This window comes from Pipistrellus kuhlii, unplaced genomic scaffold, assembly GCF_014108245.1.
Source record: "Pipistrellus kuhlii isolate mPipKuh1 unplaced genomic scaffold, mPipKuh1.p scaffold_m20_p_8, whole genome shotgun sequence".
Lineage (NCBI taxonomy): Eukaryota > Metazoa > Chordata > Mammalia > Chiroptera > Vespertilionidae > Pipistrellus > Pipistrellus kuhlii.
Window position 1 is genome coordinate 65,482,964 of NW_023425584.1, and position 17,181 is coordinate 65,500,144.

The window sequence follows — 17,181 nt, forward strand, 5'->3', positions numbered from 1 at the left end:
ATTAAAATCAAGTATGCATGAAAAGTCTAATTTTGCAGAACAGTTTTCTATATGTATCATGTAATTGTAAATTTATACTGAATAAGTCTAATAAATGTGAGCATTCACGAGTCACCATGAGTTAACAAATGCACACAGCTGGGGTGTTGAAATATGGGCTGGCATGTGTTGAAACTACTGCAGAAAGTCAGCCACATGCCAATAGAACCAATTACCACATGCAATACAGTATGATCATATGCTAATCCTACGCCAAACACTGTTTACTACCAGTGAGACTTGGATATAAATATGTAGACTATAGTAGTAGACATATAATATTCATTTCTTTGGTGGCATTACCACAATGTTTTTCCCAACATATGGCCTATTCACTAAAATTTGTTAAAAATAACAGTGAATTAATAACAAAGCCTTAACCTATTGATTTAATTAAAAGCAAATCTTGGTTTGAGGCAGTTTAAAATTAACTTGGTGTTAATTTTCAAATACAACATATGGACAAGAAATTCTGTCTGTTAAAATCAACGTCCATTAAATTGAGGTTGGCCAATCGAGGGTTTACTATACTGCATTTACCCATGCTGCCTTCTTGATGGGAATCTTTGGCTTCAATTCCTTATTTGTAGAATTGGACTTCCTTTTGATCTTAAATAATAAATTATTTGGTCACATTCTTCAAGAAAAGAAAATTAAAAATACTTCCATATATTATTTTTCTTATTACTACAAGTAATAAGTATGCATGAAAAGTCTAATTTCACAGAACAGTTTTCTATATGTATTATGTAATTGTAAATTTGTACTGAATAAGTCTAATAAATGTGTGCATATTAGTCTTTTCATATAGTCTTTACTATACCAAGGTGGACAAAAGTAGGTTTACAGATGTGAATGAAAAACTAAAAGTTTAATCTTACACAGTTATATCGAGATATTAGTATACTCTCATTCTCCACAACCACATCAGAAATATAACTAAGCAAAAGATGAGAAACCATAAAAATATCAAAGGAATCGACAGGCAGCAAAATCTCAGACATATGCCAAAGCAATATATTTGCCAATATAGCTGATAGGGGAATGGAAACTAAAGAGAAAATAAACAAATGGGACTGCATGAAAATATTTAAAAAGCTTTTCACAGCAAAAGAAAACAACAAGCAAGTCCACTTCATGTGAGAACATATTTGCCAATGTTATCACTGATAATCTCCAACATTTACAGGGAACTCATACAACTTAACAAAAGGAAGATAAACAACCATATCAAAAAGTGGACAATGGACTTAAATAGATACTTTTTGAAAGAGGACATAAGGAAGGTCAAGAAAAATATAAAAATATGCTCAAAATCACTAATTATCTGAGAGATGCAAATCAAAACGACAATGAGGTACCATCTCGCACCTGTCAGAATGGCTATCATCAACATCAACAAACAATAAGTGTTGGCAAATATGCGGAGAAAAAGGAACCCTCGTGCAATGTTGGGAATGCAGACTGGTGCAGCCACTGTGGAGAAGAGTATGGAGTTTCCTCAAAAAACTAAAAATGGAACTCCCATTTGACCCAATGATCTCACTTCTAGGAATATATCCCAAGAAACTAGAAACACAAATCAGAAAGGATATATGCACCCCTATGTACAATTCACCATAGCTAAGATTTGAAAACAGCCTAAATGCCCATCAGCAGATGAATGGATTAAGAAGCTATGGTATATCTATACAGTGGAATATTTTGCCACTATAAAAAAGAAGGAACTTTTACCATTTGTAATAGCATGGATGGAACTGGAGAGCATTATGCTAAGTGAAATAAGCCAGTTGGATAAAGATAAATATCACATGATCTCACTCATATGTGGGATATAATGATTAGCATAATTTGATGAACAAGAATAGATACAGCCTACTGGTTTGGTTCAGTGGATAGAGCATCAGACTGAAAGGTCCCAGGTTCGAATCCAGTCAAGGGCATGTACCTTGGTTGTGGGCACATCCCCAGTAGGAGGTGTGCAGGAGGCAGCTGATCGATGTTTCTCTCTCATTAATGTTTCTAACTTTCTAGCCCTCTCCCTTCCTCTCTGTAAAAAAAATAAATAAATAAAATTATTTTATATATATTATATATAAAATTATATATATTATATATAAATTTTATATGTAAAATTATATATATATATATTTTAAGAATAGATCTAGAGACAATGGTAGGATAGTAGGGTGGGGGGGGGGATAGAGAGGAGTTTAGAGAGCAATCAAAGGACTTGTGTGCATGCATTATTAGCATAACCAATGGACACAGACACTAGGGCATTGGGGCTTGCCAAGGGTGGAAATGGCTTGTGGGAGTGTCAATTGGGAAAAAAGGAGACATATGTAAAACTTTAGAAAATAAAAATAGGTTGAAAAAAAGATTTGGATCCAGCCTAAGTACCCATCAGCAGATGAGTAGATTTAAAAACTGTAGTACATCTACACAATGGAATACTACACTGTGCTAAAAAAGAAGGAATTCTTACCATTTGCAACAGCATGGATGAAACTGGAGAGCATTATGCTAAGTGAAATAAGCTAGTCAAAGAAAGAGAAATATCACATGATATCATTCATTTATGGAATATAATGAACAACATAAACTGATGAACAAAAACAGATCCAGAGTCAAAGAAACATCAATCAGACCATCAAACCTCAGAGGGAAGGTAGGAAAGAGTGGGGGTAAGGAGGAGAGATCAACCAAGGGACTTGTATGCATGCATATAAACCTAACCAATGGACACAGACACAAGGGGAATGAGAGCATGAATGTGTGGGAGGCAAATGGGGGCATAAGGACACATATGTAATACCTTAATCAATAAAGAAAAATTAAAAAAAAAAAACAACCAGAAAGCACAACGATCATTTTCAACCACATGAAATCTAGCTTAACAGAAGTCCTACAACTAAGGATATAAGAAAGCCAATAACACTGGTTGGAGGGGCAGGGACACTGCACAGGCTAGTCCCCCACCAACATGTGGCAAATAAAATCTCCCTAACTTGGTGAAGGTAATAGAATACAAATCTAGGTAGTGCAGAGAGTTTCAAACAAGATGAGCCCAAAGAAACCCACACCAAGATATTTTATAATTAAAATTCAAAGGTTAAAGACATAGACTCTTAAAAGCAGCAAGAGAAAAGCAGTTAACTAGCAATAAGTGAACTCCCATAGACTGTCAGCTGATTTCTCAACAGAAATTTTGCATACCAAAATAATTGGCAAGAAATATTTAGAATGATGAAAAACAAAAACATGCAAGAAAGATTGCTCTGCCAAGTGAAGATATCATTTAGAATTCAAGAACAGTTAAACAACTTCCAAGAAAAGAAAAAGTTAAAAGACTTCATGATCACCAAAGCAGTGTTATTAAAATGTTAAAGGGTCTTGAAGAAGAAGCAGAAGAAAAAGTGGAGGAAGAAGAAGGAGGAGGAGAAGGAGGAGAGATTAAAAATATGAACAATAAGCCAAAACCGATTTGGCTCAGTGGATAGAGTGTCGGCCTGCAGACTGAAAGGTCCCAGGTTCGATTCCGGTCAAGGGCATGTACCTGGATTGCGGGCACATCCCCAGTGGGGGGTGTACAAGAGGCAGCTGATTGATGGTTCTCTCTCATCAATGTTTCTAACTCTCTATCCCTCTCCCTTCCTCTCTGTAAAAAATCAATAAAATTTTTTAAAAATATGAACAATAAAATATCTATACATACTCACCTATCAACAATTTAATCCACCTCCCTTAAAAAAATTCAAAATAGGAAGGATCCAAGATGGCTGCGCCCAGGTGAACACCTAGCAGCAGCCGCACACAAAAATTTCAATAAAATACAACTAAAATATAAAACGGACATTGCCCAGAACTACAGGAAGGTTGACTGACTGGAAATTCTACAGCGAGAAGCAAGGAGAAAACCAGAAGGAGGCGCGGAGGAGCTGGAAAAGCCTGAGGTACAGAGAAGCGGCGTGCGGAGAGGACGGAGCTGGAGAGGAGGGAGGCCGAGTGCCTGGCGGGTGTTCCCTAGCGGAAAGGAGATAAAACTCCGACTGTGCTGGGCCCCCAACTGCTCTGAACCCCGGTTCTGGGCCAGACCCCAGGGACTCAGGCTCAGCCATAGGGAGCCGGGCTGTAAGGCGGAACCCTGGGGAGAGGCGAAAGGAGGTCCCGGAGATGCGCACACTGCGCGCAGAGAAGGGACGGTCGGCTGTGCCGCGGGATTGCCCTGACGGGAAGGAGACGGGCTCCAGACTGCTCTGAACGCCACCTCCAACTCCACTTCCAACTGAACTGAACCCCAATACCGGGCTCATTGGGGGAGAGCATAGACTGTTTGGCAGCAGGCGAAAATCGAGGGCACCTTTCTCTCAGAGGCGCCAGCAGCGAGCACTGAAGGACCCTCATAGGGCGGGGCTGACGGAAGCCAAAGCTGCAGGCTCCACCCTGAAACCCCGTCCCATCTGTAACTGTGAAATGCAACAACAAAATAGATCACAAACGAAAGAAATGGAGGACAAAAAGCGTCTGGATATAGAGTTCAAATCTACGCTTATAAGGTTTTTCAAGAATTTCCTAGAAAAGATGGATAAGGCCTATGAGGATATGAAAAGAGATCAACTAGAATTAATAAGGAGTCATCAAGAAACGATAAGGGATCAACAAGAAATAAAGAATACATTGTCTGAAATAAAAAATATTTTACTGAGTCCTAAAAACAGAAGGGAAGATCGCAAGAATCAAGTCAAAGATTTGGAACATAAAGAGCCAGAAGACACTCCTCCACAGAAGCTAGAAGGCAAGAGAATCCAGAAAATTGAAGATAATGTAAGAAACCTCTGGGACAACTTCAAGCGAACCAACATCAGAATTATGGGGGTCCCAGAAGATGAGAGAGAGCAAGATATCAAAAACATACTGAAAGAAATAGTGACAGAAAACTTCCCCCACCTGGTGAAAGAATTAGACTTACAAGTCCAGGAAGCGCACAGAACTCCAAACAAAAGGAATCCAAAGAGGACCACACCAAGACACATCATTATTAAAATTCCAAGAGCAAAAGACAAAGAGAGAATATTAAAAGAAGCAAGAGCAAAGAAGGTAGTAACCTATAAAGGAGCACTCATATGATTGTCAGCTGATTTCTCAACAGAAACCATGCAGGCCAGAAGGGAATGGCAAGAAATATTCAAGGTGATGAATAGCAAGAACCTACAGCCAAAAATAATCTACCCAGCAAAGCTATCACTCAGAATCGAAGGCCAGATAAAGAGCTTCACTAATAAAAAAAGCTAAAGGAGTTCATCACCACCAAACCAGAATTATATGAATTGCTGAAGGGGGTTCTTTCAGAATAGAAAGTAAACAAAGATAAAAATTATGAACAACAAATACGTAACTATCAACAAGTGAATCCAAAAACCAAGGAAATTAAAAAAATCTGATGAACAATATTAACTGTTGAACATAATAGAATCAGAGGTATGGAAGGGGAGTGAACTGACGATTCTTGGGGAAAAAGGGAGAGGGGGGCGTGGGAAGAGACTGAACATAAACTGTGCACCTATGGATGAGGACAATGGGGAGAGGGGAAAGGGCAGAGGGCGGGGTGGGAACCTGGTGGAGGAGAGCAATGGGGGGGGGGGGGGGGGAAGGAACATTTGTAATAATATGAACAAAAAAAATTTTTCAAAATAAAGGAACAGGAGGATCCAAGATGCCTGCACAGGTAAACACCTAACTGCAGCTGCACACAACAATTTCAATAAAATAAAACTAAAATACAAAATGGACATTATCCGGAACTACAGGAAAGTCAACTGATTGGAAATTCTACAATGAGAAGGAAAGAGAAAACCAGAAGGAAAAGCAGAGGACCTATAAAAGCCTAAGGTACAGAGACACCTTGCTCGTGCTGAGAGGATGGAGCCGGAGAGGAGGGGCGGCTGAGTGCCTAGCTGGCATTCCCTAGCGGGGAGATAAAAGCTCCGGACTGTGCTGAACTCCAGATCCGACAGCACTGAACCCCAGTTCTACGCCAGACCCTGGGGACACAGGCTCATACAGAGGGAGACTGGGCTGTAAGGCAGAAACCTAGGGGAGCAGTGAAAGGAAGTCCCGAAGGCGCGCACATTGTGCACAGAGAACGGGTGGTTGACTGTGCCACTGATTGCCCTAGCTGGAAGGAGACAAAAGCTCCAGACTGCTCTGAACGCCACCTCCAACTCCACTTCCAACTGAACTGAACCCCAGTTCTGGGCTCATTAGGGGAGAACCTAGACTGTTTGGTAGCCAGCAAAACTCGAGGGCACCTTTCTCTTAGAGGTGCTTGCAGCGAGTACTGAAGGACCCTGAGGAACACTGAGACTCAGGAGCCTCATAGGGCGGGACTAACAGAAACCAAGGCTGTAGGCTCCACCCTGAAACTCTGCCCCATCCAAGCTGAACACAGAGACTTTTAAGGCTACCAACTCAGGAAAGCTGCGAAAATGCTGAGACAAGGAAACAGATTACAAACGAAAGAAATGGAGGACAAAAAGCAACTGGATATAGAGTTCAAAACCACACTTTTAAGGTTTTTCAAGAATTTCCTAGAAAAGGCCGATAAAATAAATAAGACTTATGAGGATATGAAAAGGGATCAACTAGAAATAATAAGGGATCAACAAGAAATAATAAGGGATCAACAAGAAATAATAAGGGATCAACAAGAAATAAATAATACATTGTCTGAAATAAAAAAATATTATACAGAGTTCCTAAAAACAGAATGGAAGATCATAAGAATCAAGTCAAAGATTTGGAACATAAAGAGCCAGAAGTCACTCCTCCACAGAAGCAAGAAGACAAGAGAACCCAGAAAGTTGAAGATAATGTAAGAAACCTCTGGGACAACTTCAAGCAAACCAACATCAGAATTATGGGGGGTCCCAGAAGATGAGAGAGAGCAAAATATTGAAAACATACTGAAAGAAATAGTGAAAGAAAACTTTCCCCACCTGGTGAAAGAATTAGACTTACAAGTCCAGGAAACGCACAAAACTCCAAACAAAAGAAATCCAAAGAAGACCACACTAAGACAAATCATAATTAAAATCCCAAGAGAAAAGACAAAGAGAGAATATTAAAATCAGCAAGAGCAAAGCAGGTAGTTACGTATAAAGGAGCACCCATACGATTGGCAGCTGATTTCTCAACAGAAATCATGCAGGCCAAATGGGAATGGCAAGAAATATTCAAGGTGATGAATAACAAGAACCTATAGCCAAAAATAATCTACCCAGCAAAGCTATCACTCAGAATCGAAGGCCAGATAAAGAGCTTCACTAATAAAAAAAAGCTAAAGGAGTTCATCATCACCAAACCAGAATTATATGAATTGCTGAAGGGGGTTCTTTCAGAAGAGAAAATAAATAAAGATAAAAACTATGAACAACAAATACTATCAACAAGTGAATCTAAAAACCAAGGGAATTAAAAAAAAAAATCTGATGAACAATATTAACTGGTGAATATAATAGAATCAGAGGTATGGAAGGGGAGTGAACTGACGATTCTTGGGGAAAAGGGGAGGGGGGTGGGAAGAGACTGAACATAAACTGTGCACCTATGGATGAGGACAATGGGGGATGGGGAAAGGGCAGAGGGTGGGGTGAGAACCTGGTGGAGGAGAGCAATGGAGGGGGGAGGGAATGAGGAACATTTGTAATAATGTGAATAATAAAGATTTATTTAAAACAAAAAAATAAAAATAAAAGAACACATAAAACAGGAAAAAACTCATAGATACAGAGAACATGTTGATGATTATCAGATGAGAGGATGGTTGAGGAGTTTGGTAAAAAAGTTGGAGAGATTAAGAAGTACAAATTGGTAGTAACAGAATAGTCATGGAGATGTAAAGTATAGCATAGAGAATAAAATCAAGGATAAGCCGGGACCGGTTTGGCTCAATGGATAGAGCGTCGGCTTGGGGACTGAAGGGTCCCGGGTTCGATTCCGGTCAAGGGCATGTACCTTGGTTGCGGGCATATCCCCGGTGGGGGGTGTGCAAGAGGCAGCTGATCGATGACTCTCTCTCATCGATGTTTCTGACTCTCTATCTCCCTTCCTCTCTGTATAAAATCAATAAAATATATATTTAAAAAAAATCAAGGATAAAAGAAAGTCAATAATGTTCTAATAATGTATTTTGTTAGATGGGTACAAGATTTATCAGGATAATCACTCAATAATTTATATAAGGTCTAATCATTGGAGGCAATCCAGAAACTACAATAATATGTAATATTGTTTGGCAAATCTAATTGAAAAATGAGAAATGATTTCTAAAAAGAATAAAAATAAAAAAAAAATGAAAAGGGAAAAATATATATTAATATTTATATCAAGTCAATAAATACAAATAGAGACTCCATCTCAAATAGGATATATCTTCACCTTTCCATTAAGACCATTTGTTTTATATATTTACTAGAGTCCTGTTGCAAGATATTCATGCAAGAATGGGCCTTCCTTCCCCTGGCTTCGCTCCTGGCTGCCCAGGAGCCTGCAAGTCCTCGCTCCCAGGAGGAACACCACTCCTGTAGCTCTCTCCACCACCCACCTCCTCCTCAGAGCAGGCATCCCACCCCTCCTGACAGCTCCATGCCTGCATATGCAAATTAACCTACCATCTTTGTCAGGTTAATTTGTATACTCACTCCTGATTGGCTGTGGGCATAGCCGAGGTATGGTCAATTTACATGTTTGTCTATTATTAGGTAAGATTGTGAAAATTTTCACAAATGTTTATGTAGTTAAACAACAGTATCATTAATCACTAAGTGTAATTCAACCAGGTTCATAGGTCTCTTTCTATGACAAATCACCATTTTTACACACACAATCTCAAACTGCCTTACAATTTCTTTTTTTTTTTAATCATTATTTATTTTAAGAGAGATAGAAAGGAAGAGGTAGAGATAGAAACATCAATGAAAGTGAAACATTTATTGGCTGCCTCCAGCATACCCTCTACTAGAATGCTACCACAACCTGGATATATTCCCTGACTGAGAATCAAACCCTTGACCTCTTGGTGCATGAGACAAAGTCAACCAACTCAGCCACATGGGCCATGCTGCCTTAAAGTTTCTAAGGGGAGAATGGATGCAGTAGTCTGAATTATTTCTTGAGCCAAACACTAATCCATCTTAACTCCTGTCTTTTTCTTACTCCTCCACCTTGGCCTGCTAATAACCTCCAACACAGTCTCTACTCTTTATTTTTCTCTTTTAGTGTGTACTCTGATGGTATGAGGCTGCCAGAGAACAGATTCAAAGTCAATGCTGAACACTCAGCTCAGAGGCAAGAGTGATGCATCCTGCCCATCCTATTTTGCTCTCACCAATGGCTATGTATTGTGGTATCATAATGGCTGTGAGTGAGGCCCTAGTGTGTGTGAAGAACACTAGTCTACAACTCTGGTTGGGGATAATTTTGTTACCATATGGATTGTTCTTGGTTGTGCACTCCCAATACCATGGTCCCCCAGAAGTGGTGATTCCCTTGAGGGTAACAGGCACTGGCATTGGCATGAAGACTCAAGATAGGATGTCTTACAGAATGCATTTTGGGGGTCAGAATCAGGTCATACACATGAAGGTCAACAAGCATTTTCTATCCAGACACTTCCGAGTGTTTACCTACTCAGACCAAGGTGCTCTTCTTGAGGACCAGCCTTTTATCCAGAATGACTGCTACTATCATGGTTATGTGGAGGGGGACCCAGAATCCCTGGTTGCCCTCAGTACCTGTTTGGGAGGGTTGCAAGGAATATTACAGACAAATGACACTGTTTATGAAATTGAGCCCAAGACACTTTCTACAACATTTGAACATTTCATATATAAAGTGGATAGCGAGGTGACACAGTTGCCAGCCATGAGATGTGGAGTAACAGATGAAGAAATAGCACGACAATTGAAGTTTCAACAGAATGTTAATTTCACTTTGATGCAGAGTGGGTATGAAGGCTGGTGGACCCACAGGCAGATTCTTGAACTGATAGTGGTGGTGGAACACAATCTCTATCTTCATCACCAAAGTAACATTTCAGCTGTGCAGTATGAAGCATTTCTTACTGTCAATGGCGCAGCTAACTTTTTGAATTCACTGGATGTTGATGTGGTTTTCATGGGAATTGAGGTCTGGACTGGAAGAAACCCGACATCATTAGATAACATATCTCATGGTCTAAAAGGATTTTGCAATTGGAAGCAAACTAGCTTAAATAAGCGCATTTCTCATGATATTGCACATCTTTTTGTTATGCGTAATTATGGCATTGTTGCTGGCCTGGCCTATGTGGGAACAGTATGTGACATTGCATTTAATTGTGGAGTGGAAACTTCAATGGGTGAAACTTTACATACTTTTGCATATATTGTGGCACATGAGATTGGTCATAATTTTGGTATGAAACATGATGTACCAACTTGTATATGTGGACTTCGAAACTGCATAATGTTTCCAGTAAAATCAAGTGCAACTAAATTCAGCAACTGCAGTTATGCTAGCTTCATGAACACCATTGCAAGGCGAAATTGTATGTACGTGTCATCAGATAGAGGGAACATCTTCACACTTGCACAGTGTGGGAACAGTGTGGTTGAAGAAGGAGAAGAATGTGACTGTGGCACTTTACAATTGTGTATGAAAGATCCGTGCTGTGAGTCCAACTGCACTCTCAGGCCTGGGGCTGCTTGTGCTTTTGGGCTTTGTTGCAAAGACTGCCAGATCCTGCCAACAGGCGAAGTTTGTAGACAAGAGGAAAATGACTGTGATCTCCCAGAGTGGTGCAATGGGACCTCCCACCATTGTCCAGAGGATGTGTACTTGCAGAACGGGGTGTCATGCAAGGGCAGTGGCTACTGCTATGAAAAGCGATGCAATAACCGTGAAGAGCAGTGCAGGAACATTTTTGGCAAAGCGGCCAAGAGTGCAGATCAGAGTTGCTACACAGAAATGAATACCCTAGGTGACCGTTTTGGGAACTGTGGTTTAATGAAAGCTAAATACGTAAAATGTAGCATCTCAGATACCTTGTGCGGGAGGATTCAGTGTGAAAATGTGAAAGAACTTCCCCATCTGATAAATCATTCTACTGTGCATTGGGCTCGCATCAATGATTTCATCTGCTGGGGCACTGACTACCACTTTGGGATGACCATACCTGACATTGGTGATGTGAAAGATGGGACAGAATGTGGGGTAGAACATATCTGCATCCAACGGAAGTGTGTTCCTATGTCACATCTGGTAACTGATTGTTCACCTGAGACCTGCAATCTGAAAGGAGTCTGCAACAACAGACAGCACTGCCATTGCAACCCCCAGTGGGACCCTCCCAACTGCCTGAAAGAAGGCAGTGGTGGTAGTATTGACAGTGGGCCACCCCCTCAGAGGAAAATGGGGCAAGGAACCAATTACCTGCTTCTACTTTTGTTGATTCCTTTTATTATGTTATTATGCATCTTATTTTTTTGTTTTCTGAGACGCAAAAGAACAGATGAGAGAAGAGAGTCAAATGTGTCACCTTTAGAAGTGTCATCTTCAAAACTGTCATCTTCAAAGGAGTAAAAAGAACAAAATGTCAAGACTTTACCTAAAGAAAAAGAGCAAGATGTTCCAATTTCACCTAAGGAAGAACAGCGAAATGTTCTACTGAAGTTTAGAAAAGCAAGACACAATTTACAATTTTTAAAAAGAAGCCCAATTTGCCATGTAGTAAAATTTAGTCTCCTGGCTGTAGACATGTTACAGCATGTGTCACAGTCCATTGCGAATTTTTATTATTTGGAATCATAAAACATTGGTCATTAAATAATTGGCAAAATATCTCAATTTCTAGAATATTACTACTTTTACTTATTTTTATAATTTTAGTGTTTAATTATTCATAGAACTAGTCTCTGTGTTTCCTGAGTAAAAGTACAGCTAATGGATGCTGTGTATTTGTGTGTTCTTAATTTGCTGTCTCAGTTCTAGCCATCCTTCCCATTTGTACTCTGCTTTGTCACACAGGGAATTCAAACATATAAATTAAATGTCTTCTTTGCCAGTCCTCTCATTATTAGTTTCTGCAATAGTTGACAACTAGAGGGAGACTGGAAACCTGGGAAATTTTCTGATTACTACTCATGCCAGTCATGCCTCATTAAAAGCTCTAGTCTTTACAAAGATATAACTTTCAGTCTGCACATTATTACTACATAGAGGCCGGTGGATAAAATTCGTGCACTGGGAGGGAGATCCCTCAGCCCAGCCTTCCCCCTATCACAGTCTAGGAGTCTGATATTTTTCAGGGTAGTGTAAGCAGTTTGTTGTGACAGTAAAGGGATCAATTCAGTTTGGGTTGAGGAGTTGGACAAATTTGAATTAACAGATTCTAGAAGAAAGGAACATAAGAATGGAGTGGGAGCTAATGTGTTACTGAAAGAAATGTGGAGTACTAGTAAATGTTAAAAACAGTTATTTGAGTTATTTGTAAATTTGATGGATAACTTTAGATTAAGAACAAAAGCCATGCTAAATTACTTAAGGTAATAAATTACTTAAGAGTGTGATAATACAATGCAGGCCATAGTCACAGTTTATGGCTTGTCATTGAAGGTGAGTTGTAAAGATAAAATAAACTGAATGTTGTACAAGTTGTCCACATCCTTGCTAAATACAGTCAGAATGTAGATAAAATGGTAGAGAAGAAATTTATAATAGAGACTTTAAATTGTTTGAGGTCTGTGTAGGATTGATTTGGGAGTTTGGTGTAAGTAAGAAAGAAAAGTACATAATTGGGCCAGCCATCAGGTCTTTATATCATCAGGGGAATTTTAAGACTGGAAATCTTCCTCTTCTCGGTTTCACATTGTTGACATATAGGTTTTTGGAGAAATAAGTAGGAATAAGGAGGTCTCCATGAAAAAATGTAAATAGAGAGGCAGTTGTTTTTTCCATGAAAGGAAGTGAGAGGAAAATTATTCTAGAGAGAGAAAGTCCAGGCATACTGAGCAAAAGTTGAAGAAACAGAAAGCATCCAGGACATGGTAGCTCTATTCTTAAATTTTTAAGAAGCCTCCATACAGTTTTCCACAGAATATGCACCAATTTGCATTCTCACCAATAGTGCATGAGAGTTCCTGCTTAATCTCAATATTGCATAACTTGGCATATTTTGCTACAATAATCCTTTGAACTATGAAACTTTGTGATGTTTTAATTTTTTTATTTTCATGAAATTTTAAAAAAATAACACAATATACCTTCGGGATGAAAAAAAGCCTCACACCCAGTCGCCCTCCAGCAGGCCAATTTGCATGCCTCTGTACCTAGGCTCCTTAGCTTTTCAGCACTGGCACTCCTTTCTCTTCCAGCCACCCTTCCCATGGATTGGGTGATAGATTTCCTATATATTAGTATTAATTTTAAAGTTGTTGTGCGAGGTGGCAGAGCAGTTGTTTACCTATGTTACCATCTTGGTTTCTCCTTCCCTTAAGATTTCTTAAGGGCAAATGCAAACAGTATTCTGAGTCATGTCTTCAGTCCAACACTAATCCATATTAACTCTTATGTTTCTCTTTCTCCTCCACATTGGCCTACCCGTAACTGCCAACCCTGTCTCTACTCTTCTTTTTATTTTCTCTTGCAGTGTGCACCCATGGTCTGAGCCTGCCAGAACACCCAGCTCAGAGGGAACAGTGATGCTTCCTACCTGTCCTCTTTTGCTCTCACCAGAGTCTGTGTAGGGTGGCTCCATAATGGCTGTGAGAAAGGCCCTGGTGTGTGTGAGGAACATTCTGCTGCTACTCTGGCTTGGGGTGATTCTGTTCTCATATGGATGGTTCCAGGTTGTGTACTCCCAACGTTATGGTCCCCCAGAAGTGGTGATTCCCTTGAAGGTAACAGGCACTGGATTTGGCATGAAGAATAAAGATTGGCTCTCTTACAGAATGCATTTTGGGGGCCAGAATCAGGTCATACACATGAAGGTCAACAAGCATTTTCTATCCAGACACTTGCGAGTGTTTACCTACACAGACCGAGGCGCTCTCCTTGAGGACCAGCCATTTGTCCAGAATGACTGCTACTATCAGGGTTATGTGGAGGGAGACCCAGAATCCCTGGTTGCTATCAGTACCTGTTTGGGAGGTTTTCAGGGAATATTACAAGCAAATGACGTTGTTTATGAAATAGAGCCCAAGGCACTTTCTACCACATTTGAGCATTTCATATATAAAGTGGACAGGGAGGAGACACAGTGGCCACCTATGAGATGTGGAGTAACAGATGAAGAAATTGCATGGCAACTGAAGTTTCAAGATAGTGCTAATTTCACTTTGATGCAGAGTGAGTATGAAGGCTGGTGGACCCACAGGCGGATTCTTGAACTGGCAGTGGTGGTGGACCACATTCGCTATCTTCATCACCAAAGTAATGTCACAGCTGTACAGTATGAAGTACTACTTGTGCTCAATGCAGTATATCAGTTTTTGAGTCCATTAGATGTTGATGTGGTTTTAATGGGAATTGAGGTTTGGACTGCTAACAACCCACTTTCAGTAGATAAAATAAACAAACTCCTGTCAGATTTTTGCAAATGGAAGGAAACCAGCTTGAGTAACCGCATTCCCCATGATATTGTACATCTTTTGGTAAAGCGTTCCGATGGTATTCGTCTTGGCTTAGCCTATGTAAAAGGCGTATGTAGAAACACTTTAAATTGTGGAGTTGATAGTTTCATGACCAATGATCTGTATGATTTTGCATACATCATGTCACATGAGATGGGTCATAATTTGGGAATGTATCATGATGAAACAACTTGTACATGTGGACATAAAAACTGCATAATGGCTCCAACAAAAGCAAGTGCAACTAGATTCAGCAACTGCAGCTATGCTAACTTCATGGACTGGATGGGATTTGTGGCAAGGCAAAATTGTATGTACAGGTCATCAGATAGAGGGAACATCTTCACACCTGCACAGTGTGGGAACAGTTTGGTTGAAGAAGGAGAAGAATGTGACTGTGGCACTTTACAATTGTGTATGAAAGATCCGTGCTGTGAGTCCAACTGCACTCTCAGGCCTGGGGCTGCTTGTGCTTTTGGGCTTTGTTGCAAAGACTGCCAGATCCTGCCAAAAGGCGAAGTTTGTAGACAAGAGGAAAATGACTGTGATCTCCCAGAGTGGTGCAATGGGACCTCCCACCATTGTCCAGAGGATGTGTACTTGCAGAACGGGGTGTCATGCAAGGGCGGTGGCTACTGCTATGAAAAGCGATGCAATAACCGAGAAGAGCAGTGCAGGAACATTTTTGGCAAAGCGGCCAAGAGTGCAGATCAGAGTTGCTACACAGAAATGAATACCCGAGGTGACGGTTTTGGGAACAGTGGTTTAATGAACGCTAAATACATAAAATGTAACATCTCAGATACCTTGTGCGGGAGGATTCAGTGTGAAAATGTGATAGAACTTCCCCATCTGATAAATCATTCTACTGTGCATTGGGCTCGCATCAATGACTTCACCTGCTGGGGTACCGACTACCACTTTGGGATGACCATACCTGACATTGGTGATGTGAAAGATGGGACAGAGTGTGGGGCAGAACATGTCTGCATCCAAAGGAAGTGTGTCCATATGTCATATCTGATAACTTATTGTTCACCTGAGACCTGCAATATGAGTGGAGTCTGCAATAACAAACATCACTGCCATTGCAACCTGGAGTGGGACCCTCCCAACTGCCTGGAAGAAGGCAGTGGAGGTAGTATAGATAGTGGGCCACCCCCTCGAAACAAAAGGATTAAAATTTGGCAAAAGAATCATTACCTGCTACTACTCTCATTGATTCGTTTTATTTTTTTATTATGCTTGCTAATTTTTTGGGTTTTTAACTTCCACTACAGCCATAATTGAAAAGTAGAATGTGCCACCTTCACATGAATAAAAACAGCAAAATGCCAAGATTTTAGCTACAGAAGAAGAGCAAGTTGATGCAATTTTATCAAAGGAAAAACAGCAAAATGTTCTACTGCTTATTGAAAGAAAAGGAACAATTGACTATTTCAAAGGAGTTCAGTCTGACCCAACTTTCTGTGTACTAAATGTTAGTCTCCTGGCTATAGAAATGTTACAGAATGTGTCACAGACCATTGGCATAATGCCCAAGACATTTTATTATTTGGGATCTTAAAATATTGGCCATTAAACAATTACCAAAATATCCTAATTCCTAGAATATTACTACTTTTCTTTATTTTAAATAGTGTTTAATTTTCCAGGAAACTTGTTTCTTTGTGTTTCCTCAGCAAAGGTAGAGCTAATGGATATTGTGTGTTTGTGTGTTTTTAATTTGCTGTCTCAGTTCTAGCCATCCTTCCCATTTGTACTCTCCTTTGTCCCACAGGGAATACAAACATAGAAATTAAATTTTTTCTTTGCCAGTCCTCATTACTAGTTTCTTCAATAGTTGGCCACTAGGGGAAGACTGGAAACCTGGAAAATCTTTTTATTACTATTCATGCCAGTCATGCCTCATTAACAGCTCTAGTATTTACAAGAGTAGTAACTTTCAGTCTGCACATCATTACTATATATATAACAGGGGTGAGCAAAAGTAGGTTTACAGTTTTGAATTCACAAAACAGTTTAATTTTTATTTATTAATTATTGTATTATTTTCCATCTAAATATCTGTAAACCTACTTTAGCCCTCTTTTGATAAGAACTTATTCTGACTGGTTTATTTCACTTAGCATAATACTCTCTAGGTCCCTCCAAGCTGTCTCAAAGAGTAAGAGATCATTCTTTCCTAAACTGCCTAGTATTCCATTGTGTAAATGTACCACAGTTTTTGTATCCACTTATTTACTGATGGGCACTTGGGCTGTTTCCAGATCTTAGCTGTTGTAAATCTTTTAGATTGACAATTTGGGGTTCTTAGAATATATTCTTAGAAATGGAATACTTGGGTCAAATGGCAGTTCAATTTTTTTAATTTTTTCAGGGAATTCCATACTGTTTTCTCTAGAGGCTGCACCAGTCTACATTCCCATCAACAGTGTACAAGTGTTCCTCTTTTTCTTTTTTATTAACTCTT

General features: G+C 39.7%; 2 protein-coding genes across 2 annotated transcripts; both read left to right on the plus strand.

Moving 5' to 3' along the window:
* Positions 1 to 9,453: 9,453 nt before the first annotated feature.
* LOC118711816 (disintegrin and metalloproteinase domain-containing protein 20-like) lies at positions 9,454 to 11,661 on the plus strand. The gene has a single exon (XM_036425204.1). The coding sequence runs from the start codon at positions 9,454 to 9,456 to the stop codon at positions 11,659 to 11,661; it is 2,208 nt and encodes a 735-aa protein (XP_036281097.1).
* A 2,160-nt stretch (positions 11,662 to 13,821) lies between these two features.
* On the plus strand, positions 13,822 to 16,005 carry LOC118711817 (disintegrin and metalloproteinase domain-containing protein 20-like). The gene is given in 2 exon segments (XM_036425206.1): positions 13,822 to 15,962; positions 15,964 to 16,005. Coding segments are annotated over 2 exon segments (2,169 nt in total). The 5' UTR covers positions 13,822 to 13,835.
* The last annotated feature ends 1,176 nt before the right edge of the window (positions 16,006 to 17,181 follow it).

Excerpts from the sequence above, each read along its gene's own strand:
- LOC118711816 (XM_036425204.1), top strand. The coding sequence starts at position 9,454 with ATGGCTGTGAGTGAGGCCCTAGTGTGTGTGAAGAACACTAGTCTACAA.